The sequence below is a fragment of the Schistocerca americana genome, chromosome 10, assembly GCF_021461395.2.
Source record: "Schistocerca americana isolate TAMUIC-IGC-003095 chromosome 10, iqSchAmer2.1, whole genome shotgun sequence".
NCBI classification, from domain to species: Eukaryota; Metazoa; Arthropoda; class Insecta; order Orthoptera; family Acrididae; genus Schistocerca; species Schistocerca americana.
In genome coordinates, this window is record NC_060128.1 from 174,519,720 (window position 1) to 174,541,429 (window position 21,710).

At 41.5% G+C, this 21,710-nt stretch overlaps 1 protein-coding gene across 1 annotated transcript in view; it reads left to right on the plus strand.

Annotated features, from left to right (window-relative positions):
* Positions 1-21,710, plus strand: part of LOC124552591 (corticotropin-releasing factor-binding protein) — a 1,062,428-nt gene that overhangs the window by 212,543 nt on the left and 828,175 nt on the right. The window contains exon 2 of the mRNA XM_047126916.1: positions 19,434-19,520. Coding sequence (XP_046982872.1) covers positions 19,443-19,520 — 78 coding nt within the window. The 5' untranslated portion in view covers positions 19,434-19,442. The remainder of the gene's footprint in view (positions 1-19,433; positions 19,521-21,710) is intronic.

Genomic DNA, 21,710 nt, shown 5'->3' on the forward strand with positions numbered 1-21,710 from the left:
AGACTTTTGTGATACCTCTTCTCCTGATGCCAGCAGAGTGTTTTGTCGCTCTGTTATTTTGTTACTGTTTAATCATGTTCCTCACAACATATGTTGTTTGGTCTCCTTCAAAGCCTCCGTGTTATGCCAGAGCCAAAGGTAGCCCCTGAGGGTCGGCAACCCATATTACACCACAGAGGACTGGGTTGTCTATGTTCAAGGCGTACCAAAAGCACCATGGTGAACACCAGCTAATTACAGACAAGGTAATGGGAACAGACATTCCGAGCACTACATCCTGCATGGGGAGCTCGAGCCACGGCCTGCTACGCCGAAATCTGGTTGGCTGGAGACAGATATTTTGGGGCTAGAAATAGCCCCTAAGTTCAGTTCACTCCGGATACCGACCTCGTGGACTGAGACTGCTCAAGATTCCGTCTTCGTCTCTGAATTGGACTTACGCTAGTTGTGTATGTTACCACGAACCTTCGTGGAAAATTAGAAGTGAACTTTTGTTGGCCTCAATTAGGAGACTTTTACTGGCATCCGTCATTGTTACCTTTCTTTTGTTGTTCAGCCATCAACCTTGTAACTTACATTAATAAAAGTAGTGTTTGCGAAAAATTGCGAATTTTTAGTCAGAACACTCCAATGGCACAATTACTTCGGTTTAAATAAGTAGTAAGTCAGAATCATACTTCGGCAGCCATAAACTTTAATTCGGCGCACCACAACATTAGCTACAGTGGCCGCCAATGACTTATAACAGCTGCAACCTCAGTATGTTTTTTTTGTTCTGAAAATGTTTGGGTTTGCCTGCCTAAGAGGTCTCGATCCGTATTTACTCACTTCGTTGCTATCATGTGATTTAAGTGTTCGAACTTGACTTACAGTTTAGAAATGTTTGTGTAATATTACTGATGATCCTGCCACTAAAGCGGAGTTATGAAATACGATTTTCCGAAATTCCTTCACAGACAAGACGGAGTAAACGTTCCAGATTTCTAATGGAGAGCTACTGCCAACTTCTGAAACTTAGAACTAGATATCCTCGGCGTTGCGAAAGAACTAAAATCATTTAATAGAAGCAGTCTTCCGGTCCAGATTGTATTCCAATTAGATTCCTTTCAGAGTATGATGTTATGATGTGTCCGTACTTACCAATCATATATACTCGGTCGCCGTACCCAAAGACTGGAAAGTTGCACAGTACACTCCGCTTGTCCGCCCTCTACTACAGTATTGCTGCGCAGTGTTGGAACCTTGACACATATGTTTGACGGAGGACAGAGAGTTAATTCAAAGAAGGGCAGCTCGTTTTGTATTATCGTGAACTAGGGCAGAGAGTGTCACGGAAATGGTAAGCGAGTTGGGGTGGCAATCATTCAGACAAATGAGTTTTTCGTTGGGGGCGAGACCTTTTTACGAAATTTCAATCTACAATTTCTACTCTGAATGCGAAAATATTTTGTTGACACCCACCTACATAGAGAGAATGATCATCGGAATAAAATTAGAAAAATCAGAGCTCACTCGGAAAGATTTGTGTGTTCATTTTTTCCAAGCGCTGTTCGAGAAATGAACAGCAGAAAAATAGTCTGAAGGTCCTTTGACGAACCCTCTGCGAGGCACTTAAGAAGTGTGAACCACGGAGTCGTGTAGATGTGCATGTAATATTTATTATCCCTTTCCCTCTCCCTCTCTGAAACCACCTTTTATTCTCTGTGAGATAATATGTTCTGTGTAGCAGCGTATCCCAAACTGAGAGTCCCATAGCAAGAAGTGACTAGGTACTCCGTGAAAAATATTAACAACATTGGTTTTTTCGACATTTTGACGGTATTAATTATTTTTTAAAAAATGTTATGATTTCTTTGTTGTTGGATCTGTAGAAGATCTTACCTTTCTTTAAGACCTGGAGATTGCTCCCAAGCACATCAAAAACTGAAGTCTATTGTTTCCATCTAGCGAATAGTACTGCGAACTACAAACAAAGAGTTCTGCTCAGTGGACAAACGTTGAGGTACAATCCTTTCCCAAAATATCTCGGAATCACTCTAGGTAGAACCCTGAGCTACAAAGAGCACATCACCATGAAACGTCCCCTTAGAACAATTATACATGACTGTCCTTAAACTGACACACAATATTTTGTTAGCGCAACGCAATCTGACTTTCAATAATTCGTACAAAAGAATGGGCCCTGACTAACATTAACCTATACCTTTCACAAATCACTTACCTCACAAAAATCTTCGCTGCTCAAGCTACTGCAATACAGCGAGCGCCACTACTGCCAGCTAAATAAAAGATTCAAACTACTAAAGGCACTAACTACTGATAGGGATAGTTAGCAAATGAAAGATATTAATAGAGAACAAACAATGTATTTACCTTGATATCATCACATATAAATATAGCAGTTCATGAAAAATTTGAAAACTCCGCCATCTCTCTCCTCACATCCACCACTGCTGGCAGCTCACCTCCAACTGCGCAACGTTACGCGCTGTTCACAGCCAGCTGCCTAACACTACAATGGCGAGTATTACAACAATGCAAAGCAGCCACAGACTGCACACAGCACAGCCAGTGATTTTCATATTGAGCGCTACGTAACGTTGCCAATAAGAAAACATAAACAGCCTACTTACATAGAGAAAACATAAACAGCCTACTTACATAGAGAAAACATAAACAACCTACTTACATAGCCCCCATGCTCCCCACAAAAAATTTTACAAATTTTTTTTGGGCAGTGGCCAATAATGATTTGATAAAATTTTTCATAATTACAATAACAAAGAAATCAAATGCACACACTTATTGATACAATGTTGGTCAAAAGCTAAAATTTTCTCACAGTCCATAAAGACAGTCCTGATCATTCATCACGGTAAAATAGTAGTGTTTTTCTCAAAGTCTGAGCAGTAGAAGAAAATGCACACAGAAGTAGTGGATTTCCATGCAGTCTTGAAGAAGTAGTGTTGTCCTTCCAACGGAAAGACAGTGCTGACTCTTGACATGTTGACAGATAATGGGCCACAACAGAGCAAACCCACAGCAGAGTTCATTCGACGTTTTGAAGAATATTGTAGGTAGGTCATCACAGAGCAGACCCACTGTAGTCCTGGTAGAGATTACGGGTTTGGTGGGCCATCAGAGGTGCAGACCCACTGCAGTCCTTGTAGAAATAAGGATATTGATGGATCATCAAAGATGTAGACCCACCGTAGTCCTTGTAGAGATAGCCAGCAGCCATCTGTTGTGACTGTGCAGGTGCACAATCACCATTGAAGAGTCTTGCGAATAATGTAGCAAGTCCATAACCACCACTTGTGCGCTCACAAAGTTTTTGGAATTGTCCTTAGAACCAGCAATGCTGTTATCCAGTCCCTTGCTGAATTATTAACACACGTGCAAACACTATCAGTTCCTGCTTCTCACATATTGTCCATGTACTATGACCAACAGAAACGTGTGCAGTGAAATGTAACTAACAAGTTAATAATGTCATGAACTGGTGACAATTACAATTTTATAACATAAGAATACAATTACAAAGGTACAAAATACATAATTAAAAACATAATAATACAGATAACATTTGTAGTACAGGCTTTACAAAAGAATAGAAATAAACATATACATGAGTGTTACAAAAATAGTGACATAAGTACATACATAAAATAATGAGAATAGTTTTCGAAACATTAATTTCACACATGAACATTGAAACAGAACAGAATTGTAAACAACTTTACAAAGAAAATAACATATTATTAATGCAACTTATATTTGAGGATAACAGTATTCCTCCTCATAGTGAATATAGCTTAGTATTAGAAGAGAAAAAAATTCTATGAAACAGTACACAGAGACAGGAAGAAAACAAATACTCAAGGATACACAAACACATAGTGGGATAACACCAATAGGAAAGGACAGGGTTCGTTTTCAGTGTAACATTTGGTACTGCAGTCCAACACAAAACTTCATATATCTTTCCTCTTATTTCATCCTTTGTTTCCACCACAAAAATTCTATCTAAGCATGCTTTCTGTATTTATATGTTCACACATTTCTTACCTCAACATTTATTTCCAAGAAAATCCTACGTAAACCTGTTGTCCCTAAACCCTACTTTTTTGCTCATATCCTCTTTCAAAATACTTTTTTTTGGCCAAACCATTTTCTTATAGCTTCTCAATGCATTTCTTCCAATTCATCACATCTCGTTCTCTCATATAGCCTACCCCATCTTAAGCTAACTTAAATCTACTGAGCTCAGATATATATACCAAGGGACGAGGCAATGCAGCATCACATAACAAATCAACACAAACAGCAATGCAAAAAAAATGCAAATTGGCAAAGCTAGCAGCATAAATGAGCAAAAGTCAAATTCAATAACACTATGCCTGGCAAACAGCAGCAACTTATACCTAAACATGACATAGCGCAAGCAGAAAAAATATTACACTAAAATGGCCATGTCTAATACCTATGTCACATCTTAACATTAGAGTGATGCATCACAATTTATTCTACAAAAGAAATTACCAAGTACTTGAAAAGAAAATTATGAATGCAGTTACTGGTATTAGTCCCTTCTTATTGTTCTCTCCATTCCAAAAGCTCCTTTTTCGAAGAATGTGGATCAGAAAATAATTATTTAATAAATCTGTTGACAGAAAGTGTTCACATTAGCAAATGCATTTCATTTTATAAAAGCAATGCTGCAACACAGCTGAAAAACAGGTATCAAATGAAATAAGCAATTACGCAAACCAAAGCATAAAAATATCATTCAATAGTCATGTGACATTTCATAAGTTAGTAGAAATTCTCTCAACTCTCGTAGAAAGACGCTTGTCGTAATCAGGTGTGCAGATGTACGAATATTTCCCATCAATTCATAAGCATTTCAGTAATTAGCACAAAGTGCGAGTAATCATATGTTTTCAAGTAACGAGGGTGTCGCATTAGCGATGAAAGGCACACCCTAATGGCTTGTTCTCCAGGTGTTTGACACGTCCCACGTCCCCTTTTTTTTTCTACCTGTTCCGCTGAAAAGGGCTCGCAATAATGGCTTTTTCTCCAGGCGTCTGACACAGCTAGGTGCCCGCGACGCATTACGTGCAGGTGGTCACTTAACTTTCTTACGGAAATATTTACCGCTACAGTGACAGCCTCACATAAAAATATTTCACAGGTCAAGAATTAGCGTTGCAAATCTGTAGAAACAAAATCCTATAAATATAAGTGTCCAAAAAATGTTCAGTGGCATTGTGATACATTCACACATAATTCACACATGTCATAACTCTTAAAGTACGATTCTTGGTTTCCAACATCCTTTTTCACAAGTCAAGAGTCCCTACCCACTATTCATTACTCCTTACCTCATTACACATATACGTATCCATCCACACTCGTCAATATTTCGTCATTATAAATATGAAGCATAATCAAATAACTCATATAGCCTCAGCCTATTAATCGTAAACATACCTCAGCAGCATAATACACATCGTCGTCGTAAAAATAACATCATAACACCTCGGTCAAATCTCAAAATCGTCGTAGCTTCCTCCAATAATTAAAAAAATTCTCTGCTCATGTCAAAAGTGTCATCTGCCTCAACGTACTTTAAAAATCATGAATCCATACCAAATACATCATTCAAAGCTCTCATAGTATCACAATGGTTCCAAAAACATATGAACAGTTTACAAAGTACAGACAAAATACAATTTCATAAGTGTGAAGTTATCCAACTGTGTAATTGCGTAAACATCTGTCACTGATGTAATAAAAAAATGTTTATCTCTCAGTTAAATGATCAGATAGCTGTGTAATTTGTGTGTTAGAGAAATATGGTACCGATGTGTAAAGTTGTATAAGCAAATACCATATTAGCTAGGGTTCCTTGTGGTTGCCACACACATGGTACACAAAGTAGACGTGTACCCCCCTGAGGATTAATGTAATTATACCCTCAGGTGTTACAGATTACAGCAATGGAATGAAATGTATCATGGAAAAACTTCGTATCATTGTACTTCAAATATCTTAAAAAATAAATTTTTAAAGTACAAAATTAATCACTCAAATGCGTGTCCTGTAGCCCTAAATGTGCATCTTGTTGTAAGATAATCTCTGTGAAAGTGTCGTAGTTATTTTCCTCCGAAAGCTAAGTTCTGCAGAAGCCAATGTACTTACCTCATGATAAACAAAAGTGAAATGCTTTGCGTATAGATGTCGTAGTTATTATGCTTATTGGCGTGATGAACAAAGTACTGTACAGTAACGTATTGTTGTGCCACGAAAAAGCTGTCTCATTGTTGCTATACCACAAAAGTTACTACTAAAACATGTTTTTCTTTCCAGAAGAATTCAGAAAACTGTGCAGATATAAAACAGATACACCGCAAAAGCAACATTGTAAATTGTCACTCATTAGTAGCGTCGTGATAAAAATCGTGTAGCTGTCACATAAACTAACCTCTGTGTCATCTGGTATCTCTCAGAAAGCACTTTAAATACAGAATGTATTTTCAGGTAACCAAAATGTTGCATTAAAATCTCATTAGCAGTACTGGTAAATGTTCTAAGTATGTGAGCCTTATAGTCGTTACGTAATCGTGCAACAAACAAGCAAGAATGTACACACACAATAACACTGTGACGTCTGTTCACTATAACAATGCATTCGTCATTTCTGTTTAAATAAGTTCTCTTGGTTCTTGATTGGATATTTAACTTCAAACATTGTTGCATGGTAACAGTTTCTAAAGCATACTAGTAACGTGAAGTGAAACGTTTTATGGCAAAGACAAAGTTAAAAGGCAGATTATCTGTCAATAAATGGTTTTACATGAGAAATGTGGTGTAAACCTTTACTCTTCCTAGTACGCAGAGTTTCAACTTCAACGCAATTATCATGTGGTATACGTCGGATTCTGTAAGGTCCATTGTAAACTAGAAAGAATTTGTGACTCAAGTGTTTCTTCTTATGTGACAATGAATGAGCTTTAATGAGAACTTTCTGACCAATATACAATTTCTTTGCATTTGCTTTACCGTGTAGTTTTCTCCTTTTGTCTGCTGCAGATTTTATATTTTTAAGAGCCAAATCAATTATGTCTTTGTGTCGAAGTTTACGTGTATTCGGGAAAGGTACAAGCTCTCTGATTCTGTTCGGTGGTTCTTCATTCTTCAGTACAAGAGTAGGTGGTAAAGCAGTGGAATCGTGAGGCATTTCATTCAGCACGTTCTGAAATAAGTGTAAATATCTGTCCCAATGCTGATGCTTTCTGTGACAATAAAGTCTGCAAAGCTTATTGATTTCTTTCATAATCCGTTCAGACGGGTTACAATGTGGTGAGTACAATGAAATAAAAACAGGTTTGATTTTATGGTTGCGAAGCATGCGTGACCAAACAGCAGATCTGAATTGCGGTCCGTTATCTGAAATGACTTTACTAACGTGTCCAACTTCACGTAAGAAATTTTTAACAAAGGCGTTGGATACAGACCGTCCAGTGGCTTTACGTAACGGTGTGAAAGAAACAAATTTTGAAGTAAGTTCAACAGCGACTAGAACGTACGAAAATCCATTCGATGTTCTGACAAGGGGACCCAAAAGATCAACAGCAGCAAATTCTTTTAATTTAGAAGGAATAATAGGAAACAACGGAGCACGATGTGAGATAGTAGACGGTTTCGCCTTTTGACAAAGTTTACAAATAGACAAGACTCTTCGAATTCGCTTTTCCATATTGTTAAAATAACAAGTCGTTCGAAGAATATGATAACATTTTCGTGGGCCAAAATGTGCGTAGCTGAAATGAATGTACCAAATGAGCTTATTAACAAAATCGTCTGGAATGCAAAGTACCCATAGCTTGTCATCAACAGTGCAGCGTTTGAAGAGTATGTTGTTTCTAACCAGGTAATAATGCCGAATCTGTGTGTGTGTCTTTTCATGCCATTTGCTCTTGATGTCTTTCCAAATCGGATCTTTATCTTGTTCATGAGCAATGTCCTTTAAAGATGTGGTGATGAAGTTTTCAAAGGCGACTTTCTGAATGTAAAGAATACTGAAATTTTTCTCGAGGTTGCCTTCTGTGGTACTTTTCTCAAGCCCAGCCGGTGCGCGTGACAGTGCGTCCGCAACAATGTTCTCCTTGCCGGGAATGTAGACTATTGTGAAGCGGAATTCTTGCAGAAACAATGCCCAACGTTTTAACCTGTCATGATTTAATTTTGAAGACATAAGAAATTGTAATGCACGATGATCACTGTATACTTTTACGTGCTTACCAGAAAGAAAGAAACGGAATTTGTTAAATGCCCAAACGATAGCGGAATAATTTTTTTCAGATTTTGTTAGCACTCGGCTAGCAAAAGCAATGGTTTTCTGAACGGTAGTGTCATTTTCTATGGCTTCTTGAAATAAATGGGCACCAAGACCGACTTTAGAAGAATCCGTGCTAAGGCAGAAATCTTGTGACAGATCTGGATGAGCTAAGATTGGCGCGTGAAGTAACGCTTCTTTCAAAGAATTGAATTCCAATTGTGCTTGTTCGTCCCAGTTCCAAATAGTATTTTTTCCAGTGAGAGAACAAAGTTTTGGTGTAACAAGAATTTGCATATTCAGAAAACGACGGTAAAAATTTACGAGACCTAGAAAACTGCGGACTTGTCTTTTTGTGGATGGAACTGGAATGGCTCTGATTGCTTCTAACTTTTCAGGATCCGGCTGAATCCCTTCAGAAGAAATAATATGTCCCAAAAACTTCACCTTTGTCCTACCGAATTCAGACTTTTCCAAGTTAACTGTAATTCCAGATTCTGCAAAAATACGTAACAAACTGTTGAGGATGCGATTATGTTGTTCCCATGAAGCTTCCGCTATTAGAATATCGTCCACATATAAGGTGATGTGACGTTTTAAGAACTCAGGTAATATGGAATTTAGCCCGCGAATAAATGCTGCTGAAGAAATGTTCAAACCAAAGGGAAGTTTCCGAAACTGATAACAAACGCCGAAACAAAGGAAAGCTGTGTATTTTCTGCATTCTGGATGAAGTTCGATCTGATAAAAGCTGGATCTGAGATCAATGGAAGACAACACTTTTACACCATTAAAATTTTGAAGAAGTTCTTCCATCATCTGCGGCCTGTCTGTTTCAGGAATAATGATAGTATTGATTTGTCTCGAATCTAAGACAAGTCTAATCGATCCACTTTTCTTTTCAACAACATGTAATGGATTGTTGTATGAGCTTACTGCAGGCTCAATAATGCCCTCGTCAAGCATAGATTGTATTTCTGTTCTAACACGGTCCCTATAATGTGCTGGAATTACATATGGTCTAACACAAAATTTAGTATGCTCACGAACACGAAATTGGTATTGAAATCCCTTGATTGTTCCTGTTTTATGAGTAAAAACTGTGGAATGTGCTTGTAAAATCTCAAAAAGGTCCTGCCTATCAGTGTCATTACAATTCTCAATTGTTTGAATTTTATTCTGAATTAACTTATTAATGTCAAATGCGCCGTCGATATCATCCCTGTCAGTACTTGCAGAGTGATTGTTAGTGTCTAGTTCCGTAGAAAATTCCGAACTGTTGTCTAACAGAACGTAAAGCCGATTAATTTCCTCATCATGGTTTGAGAGCCAATCTTCAAATTTCAAAGCTATTGACTTACCTTCTTTTTCTAAAGTTATTTCAGCATCGTGAAAGTTTAAGATTGCTTTGTATTCATTCAAAAAGTCTACTCCCAGTATAATTTCCGTCGACAATAATGGAACAATAAGGAAGTTCGTAGAGAAGCTGTGGCTTTGACAAAAGAATTCTAGGTTGGTTTGTTGGCGTACATCTACACTTTTTCCAAAGATTGCACCTTGTAATTTAATCTTACGTAACGGAAGTGTGGGGCAATCGTTCGATTTGTTGCATTTGCTAAAGGCTGTTTCACTGATTACTGAAATGGGACTGCCAGAGTCAAGTACTGCCGTAAATTTTACGTCATTTACTGTAATGCAAATCACAGGATATGCAACGTTGTTATGTTTTACGTCGTGTTCTTGGAGTAAGATGTCCCTAATATCTTCCATTTTTACGTAATTACTAGCTACGGCAGCTGCGTCGTTAGTGTCATAAGAACGTTTTGTGGCTGCTAGCGGTGTGAGTCATTGCCTATTGTCTCTTTGTTGGCGCGCGTCGTTATTGGGGTTTGGAGACCTAACTTCTACAAATTCACCGTGACGAGAGGGCCCTGCTCTGTTTGAATCCCGCCAGTTCTGATGCAATTCAGGTCTGTCGTTACGATCATATCGTCTGTCGTCATGTCGGTAGATTCCATAGTTTCTTTCTTGTCGGTCACATGGTGGAGAATTTCTCCCTGAATCGTAACTGCGCGCTGAACTGTTCCGTCTGAAGTTATTCTGTCTCCCTTGATAATAATTATTTTGGTTCCCATATTGTCTGTTTCTCTGATTGTCTCTGTGATAGTCACTACCGCGGAGAGGTGATCTTTCCCTGTAATTATTACTACTCTGCCAACGGTTGTCGTACGGGTGGTGTCTATTTTGGTCACGATTTGCGTTGTAAGAATAGACCAGTCGTGTCCGGTTATCGTTTCTGTCGTCACGGAATTGTGACGGATGTGACATGTAATTGTTGTGTCCTTGTTTTCGCGTTCCGCGATTATCAGTGTCAATTTCTAGTTCTTGTAACAGTCCCTGAAAAGCTTCAATGTCGTCTTTGCAACGTCCTGCTAAAATAATATGTCTCAAATGTTCGGGCAGTTTGATTAAGCAAATGCGGATGAGTTCTGAGGGGCTGTATGGGTTTGACAGGTACTGATTCTTGTGCAACATGTCTTCAAAATATTTGACAAGACTGGAAAATTCAGATTGTTCGAAATGTTTCATCATTATGATGTTATGTTTTACGCGGTCTTGTGTGGCTTGAGACCAATATGCTGAGAGGAAGGCATGGTAAAATTCTCCTTCACTGTGGCAATCGTGAATTACCGATCGCATTCTTACGGCTGGTTCATTCTCCAAGTAGCCACACATAAATTCTAATCTGTGCTCCAATGACCAGTTGGGAGGAAAACAATGAGAGAATTGATGGAGCCATGCTTGTGGATGAATGTCGTTGGCAGAATTCTTAAATGTTTTGAATTTACGTGTAGTAATGAACAGCTTATAGTCAAAATCATCATGTCGGCGAGTCGCATATCGGTCATTGTTAGGTCGTGTCGGCCGTTCCATCTCGAAATTCGGTGCACATTGCCAGTTTCTTTCATAACTTCCGAAATGCCCTGTGTTATTATTTTGCGTCTTTTCCGTATTTCTAAGTCCCTCTTCCCGTGTTGGGGCGCGAGTGTCATCTGAAATACGTAATTCTTGTATTACCTGTGTCAGCTGATCTTGTACTTCCCGGATTTCTCTTTGGTGTTGCGTATTAATTTGATTCTGATTTTGTTTGAATTTCCTAATTTGTTCATACTCTTCTGTGTCAGTGAAGGCTACAGGTGTTGTGTCATTCAGATCATCATCTACCTTTGTAGATAAGTTAGTGAACTGATCTGAAAGTTCGGCTACTTTATCCGATAGTGTACTTATTTCCTCAGTGTGTTTTTCTGAACCAAGTTTCAGAGTATCTACTGTGTCCTTTAAGTTTTCCTGAGTTTTTGCAAGTTGCGTAACCGAATCGGTAGATGCAACTGAGTCAAATTTAGCTTGCAAGGTCTCATGATTTTCATGAACAATAGTTTGCAGTTCTTTTATGGCTGCTTCGTGATTCCGTAATGCATTTTCATGCCGCGAAAAAATAGGTTGAAAATGCTCACAAATTTGAGTTTTTACGTCATTACAGACCTTTTGACATTTCGATTCGATGTTATGTAACTCAGTGGTTAAATCTACACGTGTTTGTTCAAGTGTAGTGTCTAACTTTTGAAGATTTTTTTCCATTGTGTCTAACTGTTTAAGATTTTGTTCCACTGTGTCTAACTTTTTAAGATTTTGTTCCACTGTGTCTAACTTTTGAAGCTTTTGCTGTGTTTGTCTCTGATTCTGTTCCATTGTGTCTAACTTTTGAAGCTTTTGCTGTGTTTGTCCCATTTGTTGTATTAATTGTAATAACAATGCATTGGTGTCTGAAATATGTTCCTCAGTGCTTTTCGGCTGTGAATTTGCACCGGAAACATTCACATTTTGACAAGCAGAAAATGTGTCTTGACTTATTTGAGAAAACGGTGAGGATCCAAAACCTGAATCTACAGTATTTGCGAAATCGTGTCGTGTCATTTCGGCTTCCTGAGGCGAGCTATTGCCGACCGATCGATCGATAATGCTTCCCTCTTCACTAATTGTTTCACTGTCCACGCCATTGTTTGCCGCCCGCTCCATTTCCCTATGCACAATTACCAAATTACTACTTTGAACATCAGTTAATTCATTACTCGGTGGCGCTAACATACTGCTTTCATTTTCACTGTCATTTCTCAGTTTACTTTGGAGCTTAGTATTACGTTTTTCACACGCCATTATTGTCACAGTATTTCACACGACAACACAGAAAAACACAATTTGAAGAGCAAAATAAAATAACGTAGCAATGGAAATAATGTCTAGTTAATTGCAGCTGCGAAATACTTGGTGCAAATCTACATGCATGCCACAACTGTTTTACTCTACAACAATGAAAAACTACAACTACAAAGGAGATTCTCTCTACAATTACGCGCTAGCAATAAACAAAAGCTACACTAAATACACAAACTACAAGAAAAAATCAGAAGATTCCAGTGAGGTATCCTCGGCTAAGGGTCGACATATGAAACGTCCCCTTAGAACAATTATACATGACTGTCCTTAAACTGACACACAATATTTTGTTAGCGCAACGCAATCTGACTTTCAATAATTCGTACAAAAGAATGGGCCCTGACTAACATTAACCTATACCTTTCACAAATCACTTACCTCACAAAAATCTTCGCTGCTCAAGCTACTGCAATACAGCGAGCGCCACTACTGCCAGCTAAATAAAAGATTCAAACTACTAAAGGCACTAACTACTGATAGGGATAGTTAGCAAATGAAAGATATTAATAGAGAACAAACAATGTATTTACCTTGATATCATCACATATAAATATAGCAGTTCATGAAAAATTTGAAAACTCCGCCATCTCTCTCCTCACATCCACCACTGCTGGCAGCTCACCTCCAACTGCGCAACGTTACGCGCTGTTCACAGCCAGCTGCCTAACACTACAATGGCGAGTATTACAACAATGCAAAGCAGCCACAGACTGCACACAGCACAGCCAGTGATTTTCATATTGAGCGCTACGTAACGTTGCCAATAAGAAAACATAAACAGCCTACTTACATAGAGAAAACATAAACAGCCTACTTACATAGAGAAAACATAAACAACCTACTTACAACCAAGCTTCCTCATAAAGTTGCTGCAAGGTACAACGTACTACATAAGCTCAGTGGTACAACCTGTAGAACCTCTGCCAACTGTCTGCGTTTAACTGCCATCAGTCTTGTGTACTCTGCTGCCGAGTACTGTGCACCTGTCTGGTTGGAAAGTGTACATGTGAAGAAGGTAGACACAAAACATAACGACACAATGCGCTGTATTACTGGTTCCATCAAATCAATCCCGTGCCACTGGTTACCTGTGCTGAGTCACAACCTCCACCTCACTTAAGGCGGAAACAAGCTCTACTGAGGGAGACCAAGAAAATCTCTGCATCACCCTCTCTACCACTGCGCCAGGAATTCTGTCATCCGCCACAGCAACGATTGCGATCAAGAAGCCCAGCAAGTGTTACTGCAGGACAACTCATCGCGGATGGTTTTGATCTAAATGAAAGCTGGAAACATGAATGGTGAACAAAAACGTTGGGAACAAGAGTCCATCACCTTGATCCCACAAAGGAGCCAAAAGGTTGTGACCTACCGAGGAAACTCTGGTGCCGCATCAACAGGTTAAGGACTGGAGATGGTTCTTGTAGCTATTTTAGGTACAAATGGGGCTGGATCAGTTCACAGAGCAGACAATTGAACATTTAGTCCAACGCTGTCCACTTCATTCACACCCTGGAATTCCCGACGACGTGTTCACTCTCACACCCAGCTTAATTAACTGGTTGAAAAAGACGGACTTTAAGGTTTAATCTTGTCTTATATCATATGTATATTGTATAAGATCACATGCCTTATATCAACTGTATATTGTATAAAATCACCATACGATTAAATACAATAAATTGAAAATTAATCATGGAATGAAACACGTATTTCTCACTTTTTCAGTTTTATTAACCTTTAAAATAAACAAGTGTCCCATCATTGTACCAGGATTCTCAGAGAGTTCCGTCAGAGGAAATGTTAGGAACCCGTGCACTAGACAGCACTCTTCATAAGAAAATACTTCCAAAATGTTGGAAGGCAGATTGGGTTTAATGTGCTGTCGACAGCGAGGCCAACTAGAGATAGAGTACATGCTCAGATCGAGTCATCTCTGGGGAAGGAAATCGGCCGAGGCCTTTGAACTCAATAATCCTGACATTTGCGTGGCGCAATTTAGGGAAGTCACTGAAAACCTGAATCTGGGTGGTCAGATGCGGGTTTGAACCGTCGTCCTCCCGACTGTTAACCCAGTGTGCCAACCAGTGCGCTACCCAACTGTGTGGGAATACTTCCAGACCTGACACGAAAGCACCAGGTCACTTGATTTTAGACGATTTTAGAAAAGTCACTGGATGAAAGCAGGACGTCAAAACATCACGACTCTGACAAATACATTCCCCCACAAAATACTGTATTTCAATTAAAATAAATAACTTAAAACATGTAATTAAAGACGTGTGTCACTCTTTATGCCCATAGGCTAGGCGAATCTGATTCTAATTTCACACTTCAATATTATCATCTGACTTACAGAATTACAACCTTCTATTCAGTTTTTAATCTAGGCATATTCTGAATAATCATCATTTTGGATTACAGCCGCAAGAAATTCTTACACATCCTCGATCTATTGATCGAGCGATGATCAGCTTTTTTCATGTGCCTCGATTTAATTTCTATGCTTGCACACTGGCGACTGAGTATGTATGATACGAATCGTCGATCCTCACAATCTAACGATCACACAACTTCAAGAAAGTCTGAGTTTTTCTGGCTGCAGATGATGGGACACAAAAGTGGACCCCTGTCTTGGGTTACAGATGAAGACTAGCAAATTCAGTAGTGAACAAAATTGACAATCTGAAGAACAGGGAAGGTTGAAGATTCTTTCTTCCTGACGGTAGAAGCAGAGCCATTGGCACCGGCAAAACGCTAAAGACTTAGCCTGCCTGTCCAGGGTGTTATTCAGAGGGACTCGAATTGCAGTATAACTTTGCTGTGGATGACGGGTGCACAGCCAATCTTCAGAGGACAGATACTAATTTCCAAATACAGAATCCACAAGAAAAATGTATACATTTTTTGTCAGGCTCTATCGAGATATCTACACTCCTGGAAATTGAAATAAGAACACCGTGAATTCATTGTCCCAGGAAGGGGAAACTTTATTGACACATTCCTGGGGTCAGATACATCACATGATCACACTGACAGAACCACAGGCACATAGACACAGGCAACAGAGCATGCACAATGTCGGCACTAGTACAGTGTATATCCACCTTTCGCAGCAATGCAGGCTGCTATTCTCCCATGGAGACGATCGTAGAGATGCTGGATGTAGTCCTGTGGAACGGCTTGCCATGCCATTTCCACCTGGCGCCTCAGTTGGACCAGCGTTCGTGCTGGACGTGCAGACCGCGTGAGACGACGCTTCATCCAGTCCCAAACATGCTCAATGGGGGACAGATCCGGAGATCTTGCTGGCCAGGGTAGTTGACTTACACCTTCTAGAGCACGTTGGGTGGCACGGGATACATGCGGACGTGCATTGTCCTGTTGGAACAGCAAGTTCCCTTGCCGGTCTAGGAATGGTAGAACGATGGGTTCGATGACGGTTTGGATGTACCGTGCACTATTCAGTGTCCCCTCGACGATCACCAGTGGTGTACGGTCAGTGTAGGAGATCGCTCCCCACACCATGACGCCGGGTGTTGGCCCTGTGTGCCTCGGTCGTATGCAGTCCTGATTGTGGCGCTCACCTGCACGGCGCCAAACACGCATACGACCATTATTGGCACCAAGGCAGAAGCGACTCTCATCGCTGAAGACGACACGTCTCCATTCGTCCCTCCATTCACGCCTGTCGCGACACCACTGGAGGCGGGCTGCACGATGTTGGGGCGTGAGCGGAAGACGGCCTAACGGTGTGCGGGACCGTAGCCCAGCTTCATGGAGACGGTTGCGAATGGTCCTCGCCGATACCCCAGGAGCAACAGTGTCCCTAATTTGCTGGGAAGTGGCGGTGCGGTCCCCTACGGCACTGCGTAGGATCCTACGGTCTTGGCGTGCATCCGTGCGTCGCTGCGGTCCGGTCCCAGGTCGACGGGCACGTGCACCTTCCGCCGACCACTGGCGACAACATCGAAGTACTGTGGAGACCTCACGCCCTACGTGTTGAGCAATTCGGCGGTACGTCCACCCGGCCTCCCGCATGCCCACTATACGCCCTCGCTCAAAGTCCGTCAACTGCACATACGGTTGACGTCCACGCTGTCGCGGCATGCTGCCAGTGTTAAAGACTGCGATGCAGCTCCGTATGCCACGGCAAACTGGCTGACACTGACGGCGGCGGTGCACAAATGCTGCGCAGCTAGCGCCGTTGGACGGCCAACACCGCGGTTCCTGGTGTGTCCGCTGTGCCGTGCGTGTGATCATTGCTTGTACAGCCCTCTCGCAGTGTCCGGAGCAAGTATGTTGGGTCTGACACACCGGTGTCAATGTGTTCTTTTTTCCATTTCCAGGAGTGTATATTGTCGTATGATTTGAGTTACGGGAGTGTTGCAGTATGGTCTTTGGATCAACAGGTGTTACTACCTTCATCTCGGTATTGAGAAAACAAGATGGCTGGAGCACACTTGACATTCGAGCAACGAAAATGTATTGTGCAGTGGTTTTTCAGGTTTGATAATGCCGTTGTGCAACGTTAGTGGAGGCGGGAGTTTGAAACAGAATCGCCGACCCGTCTAATAATTATACGCATCATTGACAAGTTTGAATTGCGTGAAACGATTTGTGATATTCACAAAGGAAGATTAGGAAGACAGCGTACAGATAAAAGTCCTGCTTCGTTGGCTCTCGTGTTCTAAACTTTTCTTAATTCTCGACAGAAGTCTGCTACGCAATGTTGACGTGAAGTGTGGGTTAGCAGTACAAGTGTACGAAGAATTCTGAAAGCTGCAAAGTGGAAAGTTTACATTCTACGTTCTCTGCACGCGACCCTGATCGCCGAATGCAGTTTCGCGAATGGTATCAGCAAACGGTAACTGATGACGGACAATTTGTGACGAAGGTAGTGTGGAGTGACGAGGCACAATTAAAAATTAATGTAACCGTGAATCGGCATAGCAGTATGTACTGGGCGCCGGAAAATCCGCATGTTTATCTGGAGAAAGCGGTCAGTCTACCAGGAGTTCATGTGTGGTGTGGACTGTCCTCTAGGGGCTTAGTAGGACCCTTTTTCTTCGATGCTTCTGTCACTGGAGAAGTGTACCTGGAAATGTTACGCACATCAATTTTTCCAGGTATACGTTCGCTTCATGGATTTGATGAGGTCTTCCACCAACAGGACGGGGCGCCATCACACTACCACCTAGCCATACGAGCTTTCCTGAATGACAATTGTCCAGGGCGAAGAGAGCCAATTGAGTTCCCTCCACGGTCGCCAGATCTAACAACTGTGGACTTTTATTGTGGAGAACTGTGAAAGATGGAAATGAGCGTTTGGCGTCATTGGCCGGGAGGCCCCTCGCGGGGCAGGTCCGGCCGCCATATCGCAGGTCTTATTACATTCGGCGCCACATTGGGCGACCTGCACGCCGGATGGGGATGAAATGATGATGAACACAACACAACACCCAGTCCCTGAGCGGAGAAAATCTCCGACCCAGCCGGGAATCGAACCCGGGTCCAGAGGACGGCAATCCGTCACGCTGACCACTCAGCTACTGGGGCGGACACTGTGAAAGATAACGTCTATTGACGTAAGCCACGTACGCTGGAGGAACTTCGCCAGGAGATTACAGCGACAAGTGCAGCAATCTCCACTGTAACATTGACTGGCGTAGTTGCGGCGACCGCTGGTCGTTCTGTTGTGTGTCTAACCGCCAGCGGTGAACTTTTAGAACGTTTAAAGTAACCATATGATTAAATGAATGTTGTACAACATGTCTGATCCATTATTAAATGTAAAATAAACACATAAGTAATACTTTTCGTTCCTGAAAATGTGTATACATTTTTCTGGCGGACTCTGTATATAATCTCATTTTTAAGTGCACACCACCTTATGTTAACAGCATCCAAAAACACATGTTGAACTCTTAGCTCTGGGGATAGCCCAGGTGAAAACCATGCACAAATCATGTACACCCATGTTTGTAACAAATTTGGCCTGGTAACTAATTTATGGCTGACTGTTGGTGATATACTAATGACTGCACTAAACATACCATGGCGTCCACCAAAAATAGATGTTTCCAAACCAGTCAACAAGAAGTGATCTACGAGAAAAGTAAATGCAGTAGCTTTCGGGTAGAAATACTCTTCTGAATATGAAACATTTTGTTAACTGATGAGCCAATACATAATCTGGAACGAGTTGGGAAAAACTAAGATGTCTAGATAAGGACAGAATCTGAAGCAATTAATTAAAATTTGTGCTATGGCTGGGTCTTGAACCTTCAGGTCTCCTAGTTCCTAGACGGATGTGCTAGCCATTACATCGCCGTAGCATTGTGGATACCGCAGCTGCATGGACTATGCAGGTCAAACGCCCTCTCTAACACAAACTTCAGTACACACCTTCATCCTACATTGACGATTTAAGGAGGGGAAAATGTGCCAAAGACGCGAATTCAAGTTTGTGTTAGGGAAGGCATTCTACTAGCGTGGTCCATGCATCTGTGGTGTCGGATATGTGGTGGTTAGCTCATCTGCCTAGTAAGCGCGAGACCCAGGTTCAAGTCACAGCTGTGGCACAAAGTTTAATTCATTGCTGCAGCTTCTTTCCTTATCGAAGGTAAGGTTGAGAGTCATGTCTCAAGGAACATGTAATTCCATAAGATGTTCATTTCGAATTTTTCTGGGGTGTTTGTGCCTGCAGATTGCTGTTGATTATGGGAAGCGACTGTAGCTGATTTGGGTGTGCGATATGCTACAGCTGTGTAGAAACGGGAAGCTGACGAGTAATGTGGACCTTCATCTGTTTCAGTCTAGTGCGATGCGCGTCCGCACCGTGGCGCTGATGTCGCTGCTCCTGGCGCTGCTGCAGGTGTGCCGCGGGCAGCCGGCGCAACAGGTAAGAGCGAGCGCTGCCAACCTAACAGACCTGAATACGTGCACTGAGGTGGCGTGCTGCCAACGCAACAGTCCTAAACACCAGTGCTAACCAAAGACATAGAATTCCGTAGAGAGGCGACACCGCAACCACAGTGAAGCAAACTGAACAACCCTTCACCACGATTTATTTTGTCAGAACAAATGGGTGTGGTATAGATGAAGGGCACGGAATGCCTCACGCAAATACGAAATAGCATCGAACTGTTAATTGTCAGCAATTACAGGCAGAAACAAAATTACTCCTGATTATATCGGGCGAACACTTCATGTAGATCTTTCCCAGTAGTAACCGTAAAACAGTCCTACACGATCGGTTGACAGTGAGAAGACACAGTTCGGAGCAGTCTTCGTGCGGTTTAATATGCCGTTTAACTTAAATACGACGTGTCCAATACAGAAAAATCGGAAAAAAACATTAAGATATATGCGTAATTCGTACATTGAACAAAACAGAGGTAAGAAAGAAACGTTATAGAAAAACTTCGCTTCCATATAAAACTTATGAGGTATGTTAGTAATTTTTTATTTTAATTTAAAGTTAACTGTTACATGGATCAGATACAAAAGTTCTGACTCGCGGATCAGGTACAAAAAGCCCCAAACCACGCAGCCTATAGAATATGCAAGGAAATTGTTCGATGGTCGTAAGTTCATGAAGTTAATAGATGACATTATGCAGCTCAAATCTCTTTCTCTTGAAACAGTTTATCATTTTTTTTTTTTCATTCCGTGCATCCAAATTATGCGAAACGACTGTATATGTACAAGAGGGCACAAAGTTGCTCATAGTGTAATTTACACTTTGTACTTTCCAGTTTGTGTGCCATACAAAGAGTTCCAATTATAATTTGAAGTTGTAGTTTAAAACTAGTATCCACCCTGAAGAGCCAAAGAAACTGGTACATTTGCTTAATATCGTGTAGAGCACCTGTGACCACGCAGAAGTGCCGCAACACGACATGGCGTGGACTCGACTAATGTCTGCAGCAGTGTTGGAGGGAACGGACACCGCCAATCCTGCAGGGCTGTCCATAAATCCGTAAGAGTACGAAAGGGTGGAGAGAGCTTCTGAATAGCACGTTGCAAGACATCCCAGATATGCTCAATAATGTTCATCTCTGAGGAGTTCGGTGGCCAGCGGAAACGTTTAAACTCAGGAGAGTGTTCCTAGAGCCACTCTGTAGCAATTCTGGGCGTTTTTGGCGTAGCATTGTTCTGCTGGAACTGTCCAAGCCCGTCGGAACGCACAGTGGGCATGAGCTTATGCAGGTGATCATGCTTATGTACTTGTCACCTGTCAGATTCGTATTTACACGTATCAGGGCCCCCACACCATTACAGAGCCTCAACCAACTTGAACAGTCCCCTGCTGACCATGCAGGGTCCATGAATTCATGAGGTTGTCTCCATACCTGTACACGTTGATCCGCGCAGTACCTCATCACTTGCATCCATTCATGTTCATTGCGCATTCCGGCGGACTCGGACAGTTCCAGAAGGACAAAGCGACACCCCAAAAGTCCAGAATTGCTACAGAGTTACTCCAGGAACACTATTCTGATTTGAAACACTTCCACCGGCTACCAAATTCCCCAGACATGAACATTATTGAGCATATCTGGAATACCTTGCAGCATGCTGTTCAGAAGAGATCTCCACCCCTTCGTACTCTTACGGATTTATGGACAACCCTGGACGATTCATGGTGTCAGTTCCCTCCAGCATTACTTCAGACTTTACTCCAGTCCACGCCACGTCGTGTCGCGGCACTTCTGCGAGCTCGCGGGGGCTCTACATGATATTAGACAGGCGTACTAGTTTCTCTCGCTCTTCGATATACATGAGCTAATAGACCAGTTGTTACCCCGGATCGAAGACACTGTTTTCATAAATCATATTTTCTTTCTTTTATACCTACATTCACAGCTGCATGTTCTGCGTGCCAGTGTGAACTGCATGACTGGGGGGTAGTTTCCATTGTGCCAATTGCTAGGATTTCCCTCTGTTCCATTTACGTACGGAGCACAGGAAGGATGGCAGTTTATATGTCTCCGCCCACGCTGTAACCAGTATATTCTTATATTTCTGGTCCCTGCGTAGCGAGACGCAGAGGTCTAGTGTATTACTAGATTCCTCACTTAATTCTGCT